The following is a 22,225-nucleotide window of genomic DNA, read 5'->3' on the forward strand; positions in this document are numbered from 1 at the left end:
AAACTCAACAGTGGCCACAGGATTGGAAAAGATCAGTTTACATTCCAATTCCAAAGAAAGGCAGTGCCAAAGAATGTTCAAACTATCGCACCATTGCACTCATTTCTCATGCTAGTAAAGTCATGCTTAAAATCCTACAAGCTAGACTTCAACAGTATGTGGATCGAGAACTACCAGAAGTACAGGCAGGATTTCGAAGAGGCAGAGGAACTAGAGATCAAATTGCCAACATACGCTGGATCATGGAGAAAGCTAGGGAGTTCCAGAAAAACATCTACTTCTGCTTCATTGACTATGCTAAAGCCTTTGATTGTGTGGATCATAACAAACTGTGGCAAGTTCTTAAAGAGATGGGAGTACCAGACCATCTTATTTGTCTCTTGAGAAACCTATATGCGGGTCAAGAAGCAACAGTGAGAACTGGACACGGAACCACTGATTGGTTCAAAATTGGGAAAGGAGTCCGGCAAGGCTGTATACTGTCGCCCTGCCTATTTAACTTATATGCAGAGCACATCATGAGAAAGGCAGGGCTAGATGAATCAAAAGTTGGAATTAAGATTGCCGGAAGAAATATGAACAACCTAAGATACGCAGATGATACCACTCTAATGGCAGAAAGTGAAGAAGAACTAAAGAGCCTCTTGTTGCGGGTGAAGAAGGAGAGTGCAAAAGTTGGGTTGAAACTTAACATTAAGAAAACCAAGATCATGGCATCTGGCCCTCTCAATTCCTGGCAAATAGATGGGGAAGAAATGGAAGTAGTGACAGATTTTATTTTCCTGGGCTCCAAGATCACTGCAGATGGGGACTGTAGCCAAGAAATTAAAAGACGCTTGCTCCTGGGGAGGAAAGCCATGGCAAATCTAGACAGCACACTAAAAAGCAGAGACATCACCCTGTCAACAAAAGTGCGTATAGTCAAGGCTATGGTCTTCCCAGTTGCAATGTATGGCAGTGAAAGTTGGACCATAAGAAAGGCTGAGCGCCAAAGAATTGAGGCCTTTGAACTCTGGTGCTGGAGAAGACTCCTGCGAGTCCCTTGGACTGCAAGGCGATCAAACCGGTCAGTCCTAGAGGAGATCAATCCTGGCTGCTCTTTAGAAGGCCAGATCCTGAAGCTAAAACTCAAATACTTTGGCCACCTAATGAGAAGGAAGGACTCACTGGAGAAGAGCCTAATGCTGGGAAAGATTGAGGGCAAGAGAAGAAGGGGACGACAGAGAATGAGGTGGCTGGAGTCACTGAAGCAGTAGGCGTGAGCTTAAATGGACTCCAGAAGATGGTAGAGGACAGGAAGGCCTGGAGGAATGTTGTCCATAGGGTCGCGATGGGTCGGACACGACTTCGCAGCTAACAACAACAACAACGTGTATGTATATCTAATTTAGAGATTGCCCATCTCACTTATAGAGCAACTCCGGACTGTGTACAATTAAAAAATTGGAGGAAGCTCTTTAGCTCAAGTGCTCCATAATTATCTACCAGCAGCTTATTTGTCAGAACTAGATCACAGAGTGATTATACAGAATAATTCAGGAAAGTCAAAGAAATGATTCCCCATGCAAATGAGTTACAACCATTTGGATCATCTTTCCTGCTTTCAGATTACTTTTTCATGAGTCTGCATCCCTTAACTACAAAGACATCAGCATTCTCTTTCAAAGTAAACCATTAGAGCATGGGAACGCATGTAGGTAATCCTTGACTTAGGACCATAATTGATTCCAAAATTTCCATTGCTAAGCAAGGCAGTTGTTAAGTGAGTTTTGCCCCATTTTACAACCTTTTTTGGCACAGTTGGTAAGCAAATCTCTGTGTTTGTTAAGTGAATCGTCTGAATCATCATTAAGTGAATCTGATTTCCCCCACTGACTTTACTTGGGGGAAGCCAGTTGGGAGGGTTACAAACAATGATCATATGACCCTGGGACAGTGCAATATCATAAATACATGCCAGTTGCCAAGCACACAAATTCTGATCATGTGACTATGGGGATGTTTCAACTGTCCTAAGTATGAAAAATCATCATTTCACTTTTTTTAGTTCCACTGAACATTTTGTTTCTCATCCAAGGTTTTTCAGTTCAGTATAGAACTGAACTGAATAGAAAGAGAAATAGAACTTAACAGAAAATCTTGATAAACAATTAGTAAGAGAAATAATAAACTAGTTAGAAATTAGTTCTTTCTACATAACACTTTTTACACACACACACACTCACATTCTCTCACACACAGGTAGCAATTATAGTGTAAGTGAATGAATGTTAAATAAATCCCAGTTACACCGTTTACACATAAAAGGGTCTGTACTAATTGAACTGTCATGCTTGAGTGTGTTTACATATATTCCAGTACACAGGTCTGCACTTTCAGCCGTCTCCTGCGGCTCCCAGTCCTCTGCCATGTGCAGTCCAAAAAAAAAAAAAAAGTGGGACTAAAAAGTTCAAACAATCAATTCATATATGCAGGGTAGGTGCATATCTTGCCTTGGCTCCACTCTTCAGTCAAACCCTGTTCTGCGCATGCACGCACATGCGCACACAATTTTTGCGGCTCCCAGTTTTTCCTTTTGTGAGGGAACCGGTTCCAAGTGGCTCTTTCACTGTTTCAGGTTGCTGACCCCTGTTCCAGTAAAATGGTATACAGGGAAGTTTTTAAATATTTACATTAGAAACGGAATAACAATCGGCTTAGAGAGAAGCCCTTTCTATATAATGTAAGATTTCATACATACATGTACTCACACAATCTCTCATAAGCAATTATAGTATAATGTGTGAAAGAATGTTAGGTAAATCCTAGTTACACTGTTTACACATAAAAAGGCTTATGTACTATTGAACCCTCATAGTTGAACGTATTTATAGGCAGTTCCAGTGAAAATGATATACAGGAAAGTTTTAAAATATTTGCATATAACAGTTTAATCCATATAAAATTAGTTTAATTTTTCCTTCAAATGTTTAAGCCCAAAGACTCGAGATGTTTATACAGTATGTAGAATTAATGTTATGTTCAAATTTTAACTCACAATCTCTTTAAAAGCAATTTAAAAAACGTCATTTCAAAAATACCAGAAAATCCTTACTTGTGGAACCCAGTATAACCTTGCAGACCTGCAATATACTTTTAATAGTCTGAGAGATTTCAGATAAACAGAAATTTATGAAGTCAAAGAGCCTTGGTGGAGCAGTGGGCTAATGCCTCCTTAAGTAACACCAGCTGCCTGCAATTAGTGCAGGTTCGCATCCCACCAGGCTCAAGGTTGACTCAGCCTTCCATCCTTCCGAGGTAGGTAAAATGAGGACCCAGATTGTTGGGGGCAATAAGCTGACTTTGAAATAATGCGGGGGGGGGGGAGCCCTAATAAGCAGACATATACATAGAATGAAGGCTATTGCTAAGCACATTGATTAGTGCTTCTTAGATTGTAAGCCGCCCTGAGTCTTCGGAGAAGGGTGGGATATAAATGGGATTAAAATAAAAAAAACAACTAATTCATCAGGATGATTTGGTTGCTACCGTTTTCTGCCAGAACTTCAACATTTTTTTCATTACTGCACAGATACAAAAAAACCCCAGCAATTTAGAAAGTCCATCAGTTAATTGTAGCATTGGAAAGAAATATGAAGATCTGCCACCGGAGCTGGAGCAGGGGGAAGTTGCAAAGCCCTGTCTTGAGGCGACAACCAAATCTCCCTGCTCCAATTCAGCCCCGCGCTCTTTTCTGCTTTACACAGAGCGGTCACCGAAGAGTAAGCCAAGTTTTTAACTCCTAAATCAAACCACCCAAGGATTCTATTGCAAAGCCTATAAATAACTCTGGGAGAGAGAGAAAGCGAAAGGTGTCCGAATTAAAGAGGGGCAAAAGGCCAACGCCGCCGATCTGCCTAAGCCGCCCTTCCCAGTCCGCGGTTGCAAAGGGCGAGTTAAGCAGTCGAAGGCGCCGCTAAGTAGTAGTATCTCTGGTGCAAAATCGGGCTCCGATTTCTAGGGAATGGCCCGGTTGACCTGATGGTCGGGGTAACGATATTCCGAGGTTACTACTACCGGTGCTTTTTTTGTAAAAGAAAAAGGTGCCGAAACTCACACACGTCACAAAACCCGCCTTGCCTACCCTACAAGGTTCCATCCCAAAAAAGGTGCCGGAACTCCGTTCTGAGCGTTCTATGAGAGAAAAAAAGCCCCGACTACTACTACTACTACGACGACGACGACGGGTTTCAGGTTAAAGCCTCCGGCATAACCTTAGTACTGGAGGCTCAAACAACAAAAACAAAAACGAAAAAAAATTGTCAAGTCACGGCTCTAAACTCGCGGCCTTGGCGCAAACTGGAGACCGGGAGAACTCTTGCTTGTGTGAGCGCGCGCGCGCAATGCTAGAAGCAAAGAGCAAAGGCGATTCCAGAGAGAGGAGCTGGCCGCGCAGTTCCCGGCGCTCGCTAGAGACCACCTGCCACCACAGAGGCAGCCCCCTCTCCCCCGCCCCGCACACGGACTCTTCGGAGAAGCAAGCGCGGGCTGGGAGCCACCTCCTCCACGTTTCCAAAAGCATCCAGTCACCTTCAGCCCAACAAGCCCCAACACGTTTTAAACGGGGCTTTCCCATTTTCCTCAACCACCACCACCACCTTCCCATCCTTTGGGCGCATCCACGCCAGAGCCCTCCGGCTTGCGCAGCCGAGTTTAAGGCTTGTTCCTTCTTCAACCTCCAGCAAGCCGCTTTCCACCCACCCACCACCCGCCACCCCACCGCGGGGATCAGCCACCTAGACCAGGGGTCTTCAAACTTGGCCCTTTTATGACTTGTGGACTTCAAAGCCCAGAATTCCTCAGCCAGGCACACTGGCTGAGGAATTCTGGGAGTTGAAGTCCACAAGTCATAAAAGGGCCAAGTTTGAAGACCTCTGACCTAGACTGAGAGGTAGGGTGCAAACGACCTGCCGGGTTATTTACCTGAAGAAGCTGCTCGGTTAGTGTAGCAGCACAGGATGGTGACCATCAGAATCACCCGGCAGGTGGAAGTGGCGCCTCGGAGCATTCCCCTCATCCTAGAGGAGCAGCTGAGCAAACTGCAGAGGCCGCGGGAACTAAAGGTAGCAGCCACTTTGGCTTCTCCAGGGAAACTGTCGCCCGCGGGCGTTTCCCGAGCTGTGAGTTGCATTCCCCGCTGGGTGAAGCTTTTGGGCCGTAGGGCGATGATTGGCGGAGGGGAAGGGCCAATCCCGTCTTTTTCCGCCTCTCTCGTCTCTTGAAGAGCCGGTTCTGGTTGGGAGAAAGCAGGCGCCGGCGGGGAAATCCAGAGGAAAGGGCTGCAGGGCGAGAAATCGAAAGAGAAAGATGCTCGGGTGTTGTGGCGACCTTGGCAAAAGGGACTTTTTCAAACCCCCGTGCTTTCTCAGTAAATCAGGTCTCGTAGTTCTGATTTGAAGAAAGAAGGAACTGTACGCCAGGGAAGTTTAAAGTACGGGTGTGTTCCTTGTTAAGGTGCGGTAAGACAGCCTAACGGTGCATCCGGCCCGGAAACGTATACAGGAAGGAGACGCCGAATTGGTTAGATAGAACAATGTTTCTCAACTCCAGCCACATTTGAGGTTTGTGGACTTTCACTTCCCAGAGTTCCCCGGTCAGCCTGTAGTCCACGCATCTTAAAAGTTGCTGAGGTTTGAGTTAGGAGAACTTTTCATAACCATGAAGGTTATGGAGAGAGATCAAACCCTGAAACCACCAATGGGAGCTTTGCAGGGATTTAATAATGATAAAGAAAACAAAAAAAAATGTTACTCAGTGTCTGGAACCATAAGCCATGGTACACAGTTTTGAGTGAGAGAAAAACAAACTGGGAAAAGATAATTCAGTAATAATAACCAGTCCAATTTCGATAGAGCGTGCTCAGAAACCACTTTTGTTGTAAAGGTTGGCAAACACCATTTGGAAGCATATGAAAAGCAAAGGGACGATCTTTTTCCAGATTCATTATTTAAGTTTGCTTTTAAATCCGTGCAAAACCTGGGATAGTTTGTTAAAATAATTGAAAAGTGAGATAACAGAGACAGCATGAAGAATTAAGCATTAACATTATATCTTAAAAGCTCAAAAAAAATTTTTTTGAACAATTTATTTCCCAGTAAAGATAACTTGAACCTCATTGGAACATCAGGATTGAAACTAATCTATTTAGCAGCAACCTGCTCCTCAGACGAAAGGGCGAAGGCATTTACATGAGAAAAGCCTTCAAGATCATTGTCAGCAATGAAGTTTAATGTAACTGAAACATTATATTGATGAAAGGGCTGTCATGGTTCTGATAGATAAGACCAGTAAAAACAACTCCAAGGCAAGAGGTTTCCTTAAAGAACATATTTATTGGTTACAAAGTATCAGCAAGATCAAAAGTGAAACCAAAACTAAAGTTCTGTCCCGAAGGTTACAGTGTTGCAAAGTTGAACTTCCCACCCCAGTACTATGTCAACTGGACCGAGATGCCCTACGTCTGGTCACTCATACGCTCGTTACCTCCTGTATAGACTACTGCAATGCTCTACATGAGACTGCCCTTGGAACACCACCCGAAGGCTTCAACTGGTGCAGAATGTGGCTGTGCGGGTTGTGGTGGGAGTGTCCCGATACTCCCATATTACACCCCTCCTGCGTGAGCTGCATTGGTTACCGGTTGTCCTCCGGGTAAGATTTAAGGTGCTGGTTCTTACCTATAAAGCCCTACATGGCTTAGGTCCAGGATATTTGCAGGACCATCTGCTGCTAGGAACGACTGCCCATCGCCCTGTGCGATCACACAGGGAGGGCTTCTTCAGGGTGCCGTCGGCCAGACAATGTCGACTGGTGACCCCCAGGGGTAGGGCCTTCTCTGTGGGGGCACCTGCCCTTTGGAATCAACTCCCCTTGGAGCTCCGGATGGCCCCGGATCTCCGTTCCTTTCGTCGCGACCTTAAAACATGGCTTTTTCAACAGGCCGACCTGGACTGATGGAAGGGAGGTTTTCTTAATTTTGTTTTATTGTGTTTTTAATTGGACTATTTATGGGATAATTTGATTTAATACCTTTTAATGTTTGTATTTTGTGTTTTTATGTTGTTAGCCGCCCTGAGTCCTTTGGGAGATAGGGCGGCATACAAATTCCATCCATCCATCCATCCATAAATAAATAAATAATCATTCAATCAATCAATCAATCAATCACATTCCCCAATAAACCATTTTGGCGGGCTTTCTAAGGAAAACTCGAACCGCCAAAACTCAGGCGACAATGACCTTGGTTCCCATGGGACAATTTATTGTTTTGTCTAACCTTAAAAGCACACATTCCCTCCTCCCATACTGTGGCAACAGAAAACGAAGTAGAAATGGCTTCAACCAACTTTGTTGCAGCATTGACAGTCTGACCCCCTAAAGAAAGGAGAAACCCTGTAAATGAAGAAGAGTCAGAGTTAGGAATCTCCCCGAGGCTTACGAGGGTGCTTATCAAAAAAATCTACGTATCAAACTAGCTGCTTTGACATTGGTACTTTTAACCCAAGTGGCCTCTGACAGTGGGTAACCTTTCCACTGTACTAAATACTGTAATTTTCCTTTGTACAGCCTAGAATCAAGAATTTGTTTTATTTCATAATGAGTCTCCCTCTCCACTACAAGGGGGCCAGGTGTCTGTCTTGGAAGAGGTCTTAAAGAGGACTCCCTGAATGGTTTCAATAGACTGCAGTGAAAAACAAGGTGGACCTTTCCCAAAAGATGAGGGAATTTTAACTCCACTGTGACAGGGTTTATAATCTGAACTATGGGGAAAGGTCCAAGGAATTTTGGTCCTAATTTTTTACTAGGCAACTTGAGTCTCAAATATTTTGTAGAGAGATAGACTCCCTCCCCCACATGAAATGGCTTCTGTGGAGCCCTTTTCTTATCAGCCTGCTCTTTGTAAATCTTTGAGGCTTTCACTAAAGCTTTTTTTTCATTGTCCCAAACAGTTTTCCAGGAAGTTACCCAGTGCTCTAAGGTTTGAGAAGCGGGAGGGTCCTGCAGATATTCAGGCATAGGAATGAATTTTCTTCCAGTAGCTATTTTAAAAGGAGTGAGTCCAGTGCTGCTATGTACATTGTTATTATAAGCCACCTCAGCAAAAGGGAGGAGGTCAGCCCAGGTCGTTTGTTAGTAAGCAACATAACATCTACTGTATTGTTCCACCATTGAGCTCACTTTCTCAGCTGCTCCATTCGTATTTGGATGAAAAGCCGACGATAGTCCCTGCGTGGATCCGATCAGTTTAAGGAAGTCCCTCCAAAATTTTGCAGTAAATTGGACTCCCCTATTTGAAATGATCCATTTTGGTGCTCCAAGGAAACGGTATAGTAGTGGCCAAAATTGTGGAAACCTTTTGGGAAAAGTATATTTTTGAGGTTTGATGGCTAATAACACCACTTTTTTTGGAGTAGCACCATAAAATTATATATCAGTGGAAAGATAATTTAATCAAGAATGTAATGCAACAAAGTTTGTTCAATTATCTGTACTGTATTCTATGAAACGTTATAGCCAAATAATCAGAAAAAGGAAGCACAACTTGCTTAGGTTGATATCAAGTAGCTGTCCTTCATCTGATTGTAGCCAATGAGCATGAGTGTTTAGTGAGTCAATCAGGTGTCATCTAATTTTGGCAGTGAGCCAATCAGATCACAGTAGGATTCAGTTATTGATGTCATGCATTGAAGCTGAGAGGAGGACTTTTGTCCGTGTGTTATGTGATCACTATCAAGTTGGGGTTTTTTGTGTTCTTTCATTTAGTGAGCTTGTAAAATGTAATAAAATTAATATAATGGTGCAAAGAGTTGACTGGTTGCCCAGAAAGTGACGTAAAATAGTATTATTAAGTGAACAAGGCTACAGTTATAAAGAAAGTAGAAGAAAAATTGGTGGAAACTTAACCAAAGGTGGCATTTCTACTGTACACTTTTCCCAAGAGGTTTCCACAATTTTGGCCATTACTGTATATATGTTTAAGGAACATTTTGCCTAATTTCTTCACAAAAAGGAAACTGGAACAGGTGAGCCTGCTTTTGAAAAGGTCAATAACAGTCCATATTACCATATTTCCCCTAGTTTCTGGTAATTCCACAATAAAGTCCATAGCAATCTCTTCCCGGGGTTGGGAAGGGTGTGCAAGTTGTTGCAATAATCCAGGATGCTTATAGGGACATTTTTCTCATGGTTGCACATGTTCCACAGCTTTTCACATAGTTTTCAACATCTTTTTTTCAAATCTGGCCACCAAAATTGCCTTTGGACCAAATGTAAAGTCTTTAGGTATTCAAAGTGGCTAGCTTGTTTGGTATCGTGGCTGCATTGAAGTGCTTGAACTCTAAGTGTCTTGCAAATACAGTTTTTATCCTTTCCAGGCTAGCCCATCTCGATAAGTCAGTATGGTTTTGTTTTCCTGGAACCAGAAATCGGTTTTCAATTCCTCCTTAAGCTTTTTTATTAATGGGCTACCTGGTTCAGGTGGGTTTGCCTGCAGTTGTCTTTCAGAGATAAGTTTTCTTATCTGAGAGATTGATTGTGGCTGTGGAATGATGGAGTTCACAATCTCCTCATGGTGACTTTTATACTGGGGCATTTTGGACAGGGCATCAGCCAAGAGATTCTTTCCCACTGGGATGTACTTTAGTGTAAAATTGAAACAGTTAAAATATTGGGCCCAGCAAACTTGTTTGGGAGATAACTTATGGGGGTTTCAGTGCCTCTAAATTTTTATGAGTCCATACTTCAAAAGGCACCTTGCCCCCCTCAAGGAAATGATGCCAAGTTAGCAGGGCCTACCTCACCACAAAAGCTTCCTTCTCCCAAACAGCCCACCTTTGCTCAGTGTCTCTTAATTTCTAGGAAGTGTAGGTGCAGGGTTGTAAGTCTCCTTTTTGGTTTCTTTGCAAAAGGACTGCCCCCAAAGCTATATCACTAGCATCGTCTTGGATGATGAATGGGTCTTATTTTCGGGGAAACAAGGTACACAGCTTAGGTGGGCTTTTTTTTCCAGGCAGATTTTCCTAACCCCCTCATGGGGGCACCCAGCAGCTTATGTAACTTTTTTTCCTTCTAAGAACTTCTAGCGTCCACTGGTCGTGTCATCACTTCTATATAAGATTTTATTCAATCATCTAAGTTTTTTCATGAAGCTCTCTTTATCACAACTGTGCTAACATGTTATTGAACCTGCTAATCTTGACTTGACAGAATAATATGCTAAATAGGGTAGTCCCCGTTTTGTGTTCTGAATACAAGACACTTTTTTCAGAAATCAGGGTTAATTAGTCCACAGGAGCAGTTAAGGCATCATATTCAAAAACTATCAGCCAAAGTGATTGGTCTGAAAGAAAGAAGCAAGGTTCAGCTTGGTTAGTATTTGGATAGAGTCTATCAGACATGCCATCCCATAGAGACCTGTATGGCAGACTGAAAGATGTTTATACATATAGTCCTACACATACAACAGTTTGTTTAGCAACCATTCAAAGTTACAATGGCACTGAAAGAACTGACTTATGACCTGTCCTCCCACTTATGACCATTGCAACATCTGCAGAGTCATGTGATCAAAATTCAGGCACTTGGCAATCAGAGGTTTATTTTTGACAGTTTGCAGCACCTCAAGGTCATGGGATAACCATTTGTGGCCTTCCCAGCCGGCTTCTGACAAGCAAAGTCAATGAAGGAAGCTGGGTCTGCTGAACAAACACATGATTCACTTAATAACTGTAGTGACTCACTTAGCAACCATGGCAAAAAAACATTGCAAAATTGGGCCTGGTTCACTTAGCCACCTTTCTTAGCAACAGAAATTCTGATCAAGGACCACCTGTATCTAATTTATATATAAAAATAATTAAATTAATATAAAATAGAAATATAAAAATAAATGTACTGTCAGTATGTATGCATGTATGTATGTATTCCAGAAGAAAGTATGTGATATTTTGATCGTGGCTATGAAAATGCTATAACAGTTGTAAACATAAGGACTGGTTATAAGTTACTTTTTTCATTGCCATTCTCTAAATGGCTGTAATTTAAGGACTATTTGTAATGGCAAACTCCTTAAAACTCTAGTACAGCAAGGTAATCATTCAGTGAATTTCCTTTCCTTCCCTGCAATCTCTGGAGCAAATAAATAGTTTCAACAAAGCCGCTCCTACCATGTCAGGGGGATCTCTTAAAGACATAAGAGCTGGTCTTCTATCAGGGACTTTACTTCGTATATTTGTTATTTCCTTCAGAAATATAAACTACTGCTAGAACCCATTATTAGACCTTAATTGGAAAGCTTTCTTTTATACGGAATTCTTGCTTGCACAGCCAAGAAGTGGAAAGGCTGATTTTGGTTATTCTTCTGAGGAAGAAAAGTAGACACACTCTATACAGTACGCTTAATAGCCCTTTTTTGTGATTCCTTCACTAATGAAGAAAGTGATTATCTTTTACCTGACTAGTAGCACTTATTTAAATTGTTCAAGTCCTTATTTATGTGGGAAGGCACCACATAAATACAACTCACAGAATAGCCCAAAGCACATGCTGTATTCTGGTAGAGAGAAATTCTCTGAAGATGGGCTCCAGGACAAGTCTGAAAGCTCAGAAGAGTGACCTGGTGACCGACCCAGATTGGATCTTGTTCAGGTCCTGTATACAACATTGAAAATGAGAACCCAGTTCAGACAAGCTCTGTTTTGCATTAAGCCTTGTTTAATTTTTGTTCTGCAGAGTCTCATTTAACCTCACATCTGCAGCACAAGCCATGTTATTAGATTTACTGTATGGATATACCGGTAGTTATGATAAGCCTCATCAGTGCAGAGTAGGAGGCACAAGGCATTTCCTTATTATTCCTGGGATGACTGAGATGTAATTGCTCCATTCTGTCATTCCTAATGGCTAATGCTAGACATTACTGACAAATAAAACAGACAGGGCTAATAAGGGCAGTCTGGATTTGAAGAGAGAGATGAAAATGATGCAGCTTCCAGACTACCAAGCCTGGGCAGGTCTTCTCTCCTTTTTGATATTTATCAAAACTCTTGCCTCACCTGGCTATATGTATAAGGCTGGATTGAGAAAATGGAAAGAAGTAATAGATAAACTGCTTTATGGATTTCCTCTGTATTATAACATTTATTATTGCACTTAGTTTACCTTAGTATATGTTTCAGCCATGAGTCATAAATTTAAAAAATGGCATTTAGGCTTGTGTCTACTAAACTCATAAAAACAAACTGGATAAATGATATTTATTGGATAAATGATAATTTATTCCAAGCAAACTGAGATATTGTGCAAAAAAACCCACAAAGGATATACAGTAATTTCCTCTATCCCACTAAATTGTAGAGCACAGAATCAATTCTGAATTAACCTATTTGTTTAAAAAACTTCGTTTATTTAAATTAAAACTGAATGCTTTTTCTAACAAGAGCAGTAAATGAATGATCTGCTCAACTGTAGATTTTAAAATCTAAGCCAATGCAACAGGTCACCTAATATCTATAGATTGTCCAAATTAAAGGATACATGCTCATAATTTTAAAGTTGAACAATACATGACAATAGGTAATTCAAACTGTACTTTTGTGGAAACACTTCATGTTCTTCAATTGATTGTGATTGTATTCAATTTATTGTAACTGATGTAGGTATTTCTAAAAAAATATGGTTTCTTAGTTGCTGCTTATATTACGGAATCAATATGTCTCATGCAGAGTTAAACAATGCAGACTTTTGATTTAAAGAGATAAAATGCCATAATCCTTTGGAATTTCATTAAGACTCATTAGGAACAAAAGCTTTAAACCAGGGGTCTTCAAACTTGGCCCTTTTGTGACTTGTGGACTTCAACTCCCAGAATTCCTCAGCCAGTGTGCCTGGCTGAGGAATTCTGGGAGTTGAAGTCCACAAGTCATAAAAGGGCCAAGTTTGAAGACCCCTGCTTTAAACAAATCATTTAATTTGAGAGAAGTTTTCTGAGACACTCTTGTGAATTTAACACAAAGCCAAGCTTTCTTTTTTTATATGAAAATATATCACATTGATGCTCTGAAGGATTTTTATGGAAATCATTAGCACCTTTGCACTGGCATATAGAAATGAATATCAAATGAATTCACTCTAATTTAAAAATCAGAATTAACAGATGCTGCCCAGTACAATAATTATCTAGATACTCTCTCACTTGTTCCAGATGCACTGAAGCAACCATAAGAGCTTGCTGAAGAGGCAAGCACAGAAAAATTTAATCTGTTCGCTAAGAAAAAGTTAGATGTAAGACATCATTGATAACAACCAAATTAAATTGTATACTAAACATCTATTTCTTCCCGCTTTCAGAGTCATATCACAAATATATATGAATTACGGTAAAAATGCAAGCCAACAACAATAAATTCTAAGAAATAAATTAACTGAACTCGGTAGAACTTAATTCCAAGGAGCTATGCCCATACAATATGGCATTCTAATAGAACTGTAAAGTTCCACAGATTGGAATGTTTTCTTTTTAAACAGGTTGAAAAACATTTTTTCTTGCATTGTATTTCTTCTCTGTCTCTTCTTTTAATTCCCACCTTAAGGACCTCTGGAGGAGAAAGGCAGAGAAGGCAAGTGCTTCCTTTATTCCAAAAGTGACCAGGAAAAACTGAAAGATGAGCAAGCAAAGCTGTTGTTTTACAAGTCAATGTTTTATAGAATGGTGATTTATCAATGATTTGCCAGGAAAAAAATACAGTTACACTAGCTTTCTCCTTCCTCCCTCCCTCCCTCCTATCCAACAAGATGTCAATTAAAAATCAGCATTTTTCCAAATTAATATTAACACCAGGAAAACGGAGATTTCAGTATCATGGAGATGTTAGGTAGGAAACAAGAAGGACAGGCACATGGGGGAAAAATGTGGGTGGCAGGTGAACTGAATTCAATGCAAGATAAATATTTGGGTGTGAACCTAGTATAATCTTTCACTCAACATTGCCATGATGCTTCTGTAGATTTTATATCCAGGAATAACTATGCAAGGGATTCATACGGTTCCACTAGGTCAAGGGTAGGCAACCTTGGCTCTTTTATGACTCGTGGATTTCAACTCCCAGAATTCCTGAACCAACCACGAGTCATAAAAGAGCCAAGGTTGCCTAACCCTGCACTAGGTCCTAATACAACTTAAGACCATTGCTGAGCCCAAAATTTCTGTTGCTAAATGAGACTTTTAAGTGACTTCTGCCCCATTCTACGACCTTTCTTGCCACAATTGTTAAGTGAATCACTGCACTTGTTAAGTTAGTAGCATGGTTGTTAAGTGAATCTGGCTTCCCCATTGACTTTGCTTGTCGGAAAGTTGCAAAAGGGGATCACATGACCCTGGGGATGCTGTAACAGTTTTTAAGTGTGAAAAACAGTCATAAGTCATTTTTTTTCAGTGATGTTCTAACTTTAAACGGTTCCTAAAGAAACCGTAAATCAAGGACTATCCGTAACTTTATTATTTGTCACTTTTATTTAAGAACCAGGTTCTTCAGGTCAACCATTTTATATTTAAGACAGCAAGAGGCATGTCAACATTTCCTTTTCTCAATTTTTTTTTGCAGCAGTTTTTCTTATGTTTCCTATGATGGTCTTTTTTGTTCATTATTAAATCTAGCTTTGTCATTACTTAAAGAGCCTCAACGTGTTCATGAAGGTTTATAAGCAATGCAGGGTATTTGAGTTATTATAAAACTATTGAATAAGCCTCAGATAGCCTCTTGAAACCAGGAAGCATTTCCATTCTTAACACTGTGTAATATAATGTATTACTGCTCTGTCCGCATGTCAGCGTTGTGAAATGTTCAGCGTGGCGATATGGAAAGCTCAGTGAAGCATACCAGCATCACGCTGCTTGAAACAATGAAGCAAACAGCAGGGAAACCTGAATAATAAGGGGTGCTGCTTACAGACACCACTTCTCTTTTCTTGTTCTTTATGCTTTGCAAAACTAGGCGTCACGCTTTAATATATTTGTAATTGATTCCCATTTCACTTGAAGCTGAACAAAACTCCATTTATCTTCTCTTCAACGTTTTATCAGAATTGGTCAACTTGGTTCCAGGAGGGAATTTTGCTGTGCTAGGAAAACGAGTGAGATTTATGTGACTTTTTTTTATTAAACTTTTTCAAGATTGTTCCAACTTGTTAAGTATTAGCTTTCCTAAATTTCACGAATCTTAGAAGCTAAAATCTGCCAGGCAAATGTAAAGAATCTGATAAAGGTCCAATGGCTTATCTATATGGGCCTGTGATATGGGATTAATTTTATACCAGTATGAGCAGAGAACATACCTTGGTGAAATCCTAAAACTGCAGATAAGCGTGGGAGAAAGAAGGGAGAAAACTTGCTGCTGCAAGAAAGTACTATATATTTTCTATAAGGTAAAGGTAAAGGTAAAGGTTCCCCCGCACATGCGTGCTAGTCGTTTCCAACTCTAGGGGGCGGTGCTCATCTCCGTTTCAAAGCCGAAGAGCCAGCGCTTGTCCGAGGACGTCTCTGTGGTCATGTGGCCGGCGTGACTAGACGCCAAAGGCGCACGGAATGCTGTTACCTTCCCACCGGAGTGGTCCCTATTTTTCTACTTGCATTTTTACGTGCTTTCGAACTGCTAGGTTGGCAGAAGCTGGGACGAGTAACAGGCGCTCACTGTTACGCGGCACTCGGGATTTGACCCGCCAAACTGCCGACATTCTGATCAACAAGCTCAGCGTCCTAACCCACTGAGCCACCGCGTCCCTTATTTTCTATAAATTGCCCCAAAGCACTTTAGGCAATACATATACTAGGCTTAACATATACTATGTAGCTTTTTAAAATTAATAATAATAATGCCTATATGCCCTAATTTATCTCTGTAGTAGTAGGAGCATTACAGTTACGATTATGTCTTATCTGCAGAGTTAAAATGTTGGTCTTTTTGGTGATGATGGGTTTTTTATTATTATTTCCAATAATAATTATTATTATTTCTATAGGTTATTAATCATAATGGATTAGTTTTTCAATTCTGAAAATGTAAGCAGAACATAAGCTGACTCTTTTTGGCTTTTTCTTTTCTTGGACATTAGGTTAGTAGGAAGCAGGATGCTGAATTAGATAGGCCTTTAACCTGATCTAGGATGACTTTTTTATATATAATATGACAAATAGTCATGGAGAGAAGAATAAATAACCACTGTATTTTATAGAGATATTTTATTCTGTGTGTCCTTTCTGTGAACTAAAAAGAACAATTTGCTTCAAATGTTGTGTTCATTCACATTTTTCAATAAGCACTAGTGATAAAAAAATAAATACTGTAGCCTTGTATTACAACGTCTTCCTGATTAAAGGACAACATAATTCTAATCCATGTTAAAAACAAGAAATTGTTAGATTAAACAACCCTAAATGTTCAGGGAAGAGGTTAATTGTAGCAGCTAGTAATATAAATTATGTAGTCTCTTATTGGTTGTGAGGTTGTGGAAAATTCTCTTAACTTCACCTTATTTATTGCTCCTGTTATTGTTACTTTCTTTTCTCTCATGGTACGATCATATAGAATGTCTTTTTCTCCGGTTTCTTGATGACCATTAGTATTTTTTTATTTGCAAGTAAAATACATATTTGTTTATAGGATCATGGTGAAACTCTTTAAGAAGGGCAATTGAGCGAAGAAGTGAGGGAGAAAGAGAAATGAAGAAAAAAAAGTGCTGACACAACTTCAAAATATTGATCACAAAATGGTCCACTATTTTTTAAATTCTTCACAGTTCTTGCTGAGTAGAGTAATTCAGACTATGCAATAGAAAACCCATCACCATTATTATTGATTTTTATCATTTGTGATGAACCCAATCTTAGTATAACAAGATCTTTGCTGCAGTTACAGGCTCCAGTATTTCAAGAATTACTGATATTTCAGAAATTTAATTGAAAAGGTGTGACATGTTTATTAATTTCAAGAAATAACACACGGATGATTTAGTTCTGGAAACAGCCCAGCATCTGTTTGAGATTTTGTACCATACATTCCCTATTGCTTTATCAAAGGGCTATGCCAATGATTTTCTTGAAAAATCAATGAGCATCAGTTTCATACACTGATTTTTCCCCCATCTCATGGCAAGTAAATAGGACCTATAGTTTGGAAGTTTCTGGAAGCACATTCAAAAAAAAGATCAGACATTTTATGTACCGGTATGTTTAAAACACTTTCACAATATATTTTCATAGCAAAAAAAAATTCTAGCATTTGTTACACACATTTGTTACAGGTTAATAAGAGTGGTAATTTTTAAAAACCAATGTGAAATATCTTTTTCTGGCCTTCAATATTAAATACTTCCTGTCATCAGGAAGTATTCAATATTAAATACTTCCTACTACATTCTTAAGTAGATGAGATAATTGATTCTTTCATTTCTGTTTATAAATCTATATCAGCATTTGGAGGTCTTAGAACTGCAAATACTATAGCATGTTATTTATAGATTTTGTATTAAATGAATCTAGAACAGGGGTGTCAAACTCAATTTCATTGAGGGCCGCATCAGCATTGTGGTTGCCCTCAGGGGGCTGGGTGGGTATGGCCTGGGTGGGCGTGGCCTACTGGGTGGGCGTGGCTAAAGTGCGTATGGCCTACTGGGTGGGCATGGCCAGCTCTACATCGTTCGCATCAAGGGTGTCTATGGGGGCCTGGGCAGGAGTGGAACAGATCTGAGGGTCTCTGGCAGGAGGAGGGTCTCTGGGCCAGGGCCAAGGCAGTGGGGGCCGTTCCCTCACTGTTTCCAGGATGGCTTCATGGGCCGCATGAAACCACTTCACGGGGCGGATCTGGCCCCTGGGCCTTGTGTTTGACATGTCTGATCTAGAATATCTTATGTAGATAGTCTGCTGGCATCACCCAATATATTTTAAGTCCTGTATTACCATAAACTAGATGGAAAAGTGCAGGCCAGCTAGCTGTTTTGGACCCACCCATTTGCATCAATTAGACCAGGGGTTCCCAACCTCCGGTCCGTGGACCAGTACCAGGCTATGGCACGCCAGCAACTGGTCTGCCCAAACAAGCAAAGTCCCATCCACAAGATGCAGGCAGCACATAAAATCACGTACCCTCTGGTCCGCGGAAAAACCTCTCCACGGAACCGGTCCCTGGTGCCCCAAAGGCTGGGGATCTCTGAATTAGATCACCTGGTAGGATTGAGCATTATGGGTCATAGTTTTGCAGCAGTTCCAGTCTTTCCTGATTGTTTTTATCCAGAAGATGCTGCTAGGGGAATGCTTGCTTCCTATTAATTACACCAAATTATTCTGTCTGGTCATTCACATTACTCAATACCCATATGAAACTGCTGAGGAGATCATCTCTGCCTCAGGGCATCCAAGTGATTCTGTTGAGGGGCTTTCCCTGTGCCTGGAGACTGTGCAAGTTGGGATGGGAAAAAACTGACTGGCTCAACCCCCAAATGATTTATTCTATTTTCCACCTGGAATTTATAATGCTGCTGCTGTGATAATAATATTGCACAGATTGACTACAAACAAAGCAACAAAGGTGCATTGGAATACTTACAAGAAATACTATTTGCCTGCACGCAAGAACTTGTGGGGCCACAAAGTAGAGAAAATAATAGAAAATGAATAAGCTAAAGTATTCTGGGACTTTATAATTCAAACAGATGCATACCTGCCACTTAAAGGTAAAGGTTCCCCCGCACATTTGTGCTAGTCGTTTCCAACTCTAGGGGTCGGTGCTCATCTTCGTTTCAAAGCCGAAGAGCCAGCACTTGTCCGAGGACGTCTCTGTGGTCATGTGACTGGCATGACTAGACGCCAAAGGCGCACGGAACGCTGTTACCTTCCCACCGTAGTGGTCCCTATTTTTCTACTTGCATTTTTACGTGCTTTCGAATTGCTAGGTTGGCAGAAGCTGGGACGAGTAACAGGTGCTCACTCTGTTACGCGGCACTTGGGATTCGACCCGCCAAACTGCCGACCTTCTGATTGACAAGCTCAGCGTCCTAACCCACTGAGCCACCGCGTCCCTTGCACCTGCCACTTAACACCCCAGAATTAACTGGCAGTGCCTGGAGACAGCAGATTAGACAGAAAGAACTGGAGAAAATCAGAAAAGACAAAGACCTGCAAATAAAAGTAGAACAATTATGGCAAAAGCAAGCAAGGATACTATCAATAGTAACAGGAGCCTTGGGTGCAATCCCAAAACAACAGGTGCACAATTTAAATGCCATTGGCATTGACACAACCACCACCAGTCAATTGCAAAAGGCAGTTTTACTTGGAACAGCTGGCATACATTGACGATACCTCTAACATTATCATACTACATGTGCATATCCCAGCTCCTTAGGATAAAAGACTTATCTTGATAGGTGGATAAAAATGCTGAATCCAGTCTAAGCATCTGGCTGTGTGTGACAAGCCATAATAATAAAATTTATATGCTGCCCAACTCCCAGTGATTCTGGGATAGCTAGGTGGCCAGATAAATTTGATTGAGGAAGTAAAATAGCTGTGCAATTAAGGTTAGTGAAGAGACTATGACCCTCAGCTGGATGAATTGGGCCATAGTAGTTATCCATATCTACAGAAGATCTTGAATGTTGCAATATTTTCTAAGCACATATTAAAAGTCTCCAGAATTTGTAGTAAATACAAAATGGAAATAAAGACACATATGGAATTACAAGATGCCTGTATTAACTGAACTGGCTGCCAGTGGCATACTGAACACAATCTAAGATGTAAGTATTAACTTTTAAAGACTACATGGCTTAAGGCCTAAAAGATTAGCCTGTTCGGCTGTTATGATTTTCAAGAAAGGTCTTTTTGAAGATAACCCCTATTGTCAGATACCCATATTTCTAGAATACTGGAGAATACCAATAAAAATCCCCAGGAGTTGTATGTACCTCTTCTTAAGCAATATGAAGATTTATAAAGAGAAAAATAAAAAAAATGGTTGCCTTGACTTCTTGCTTGCATAGAAAGAGTGAAAATCAAATTTAAACATTCAAATGTAAAACAATATAAGACAACGAAATGTTGCAAAGTATTTTTATTGAACACAGCAACAATCTTTATTTTAACTGGTATGAAGGGATAAATCAGCTGGCATACAGTATTATTAATGGTACAAATCAGATTTGAAAGCATTTTTAGTTGGTAACATAAGAAAAATAGAGGAAAAGATGTCATTTCGTAATGCAAATAAGAACAAGGTGAAAACAAAATTAATTATAAAATATAAAAGTACTAGTTTTCATTGAATTCTAAAAATCCCAAAATTGTGCATGAAGAAAATAAACAGTATATAGTACATACTAATGAGATTAAAGATCTATTGCTCTTCTATTTTAACCATTTACTTAAAAGCTAGACCAATTCAGCTAAGAACATAAATTCAGTCTTTATTACACATACATATATGCAGTAAAAATGCTTCTCCATGAAAATATTAAATAATACATTTCAGTAGATCTTATTTGATACCCATCATTACTGTTATTGTTACTCTTTGGCATTTTAGCATTGTCCAAGTTGATTTCATAGTTCATCCTTGTAATTCTAATGTCATATTTTCCAAACCAAATATATTTGTAAGCCACAACAATGGGAGATGAAACGTAGCCCCTATCATAGTGTGAGCCTATAAATATCTATTCAAAAGAAAATAACCTTTGAGTTCACTGGGATTTCCTTCTAGTCACTACATCCTGAATAACCTATTCCATTTTTTAAAAACAATATCAATAACTAAAAGTTACCCTTAAAGATTTGATCTGCAAAAGCTTTCTTCCCCCTTCTCCCCTGATGCAAACTTCCTTGCCTGCAGAACTAACTCTTAGCATACTAAAAGCACAGAACTTTAATTTCATGTGACAATCTACTCGAGTGTTTTCTTTTGCCATCTGGCAAGCTCAATTATTCCCTCTGAGTTGCCAATATATGTCTGCCCATATAGTATTTTTCTCCATACAACTAAAGGGCTTTGGGGGAAGCAAATGAGAATTTAAAAAATAAATAAATGAATAATTTTGAAAAACAGGATGAGGGACACAAGAGTCTTTCGTGCTCTTTTTATTTTTTTATTTTTTTAATAATAATAGCTTCAAAAATGTGAGAGGTTTTTTTTTAATTTCTAATGCATCATTGCAAAGCTACAAACTTAAGAGCTGAACTGGCCTAGTGAACGTTTTATTTTACCTTTTCAAAAAGTTGTGGAAGAAGAAAAGGAAAAGAGGAGGACAGGTTGGCTTCTCCTTAATCCAGAATCTGGAAAACACTTTTACTGGATAATAATAGAATTTGATTTATGAAACTGAAATGAGCATCATAAAAGGACATGTTCCCTGGGTACCAGCTTCAATAGTAAACAAGAACAAACATAAATGAGTAATAGAATAACAGAGTTGGAGGGACTGTGGAGGTCTTCTAGTCCAACCCCGTTCAGGCAGAAATCCCTATACCATTCCACACAATCTCTTCTTAAAAATCTGCAGTGTTGGTATTGTGTTGGGTTCAGGAATCAGAGATGACACAGGTTCAGGAGCTAAGTTGTTTTATTGAGGAACATGGCCGAACTGGGGAACAAAGGATTTCAGCCCTCATTTATACCTGGCCAGGTAACTGCCTGGCCAATGGGTTAAATCCAAGCGTCCTGTCGGCTGGTCAGCCAATCCCTTTAAATCCGGCTCTCCTGTCGAACACTGTCTCTTTGTTCTGGCTTCCCGCCGACGCTGTTCCTGCTTGCTGTTCCTGCGCGGAGCTGTCCAGCTCTGCGCCTCCTTAATTCACTGACCCCTCACGTGTATTCAGAACCTGTATACACTACAGTTGGAGCACCCACAATGTCTGGAAGGAAGTTGTTCCGCTGATTAATTTTTCTCACTGTCAGGAAATTCCTCCTTAGTTCTAGGTTGCTTCTCTCTTTGATTAGTTTCCATCCGTTGCTTCTTGTCCTAGCTTTAGGTGGGTCTTATTGAGTCTTTTTACCAATCTTGTTCCATTCAAAACATTTTTTGGACTATCTGAAAATTTGGAGGGAGTGAAATGCCTAAGTGTAACCATATGATGTAATCAATTCGTGAAATTATTCTTGTTTACAAATATGGGCACCCATTTGCAGCAGCATTAGTTATA

The 22,225-nt window shown here is 40.2% G+C and overlaps 1 protein-coding gene across 1 annotated transcript in view; it reads right to left on the reverse strand.

The window, feature by feature from the left end:
* Window positions 1-5,566, reverse strand: part of LY75 (lymphocyte antigen 75) — an 81,513-nt gene extending 75,947 nt beyond the window's left edge. Inside the window, exon 1 of the mRNA XM_081313213.1 lies at window positions 4,963-5,566. Coding sequence (XP_081169339.1) covers window positions 4,963-5,170 — 208 coding nt within the window. The 5' untranslated portion in view covers window positions 5,171-5,566. The remainder of the gene's footprint in view (window positions 1-4,962) is intronic.
* Window positions 5,567-22,225: the final 16,659 nt, after the last annotated feature.

The sequence above is a fragment of the Vipera berus genome, assembly GCF_964194415.1.
Source record: "Vipera berus genome assembly, chromosome: 1".
NCBI classification, from domain to species: Eukaryota; Metazoa; Chordata; class Lepidosauria; order Squamata; family Viperidae; genus Vipera; species Vipera berus.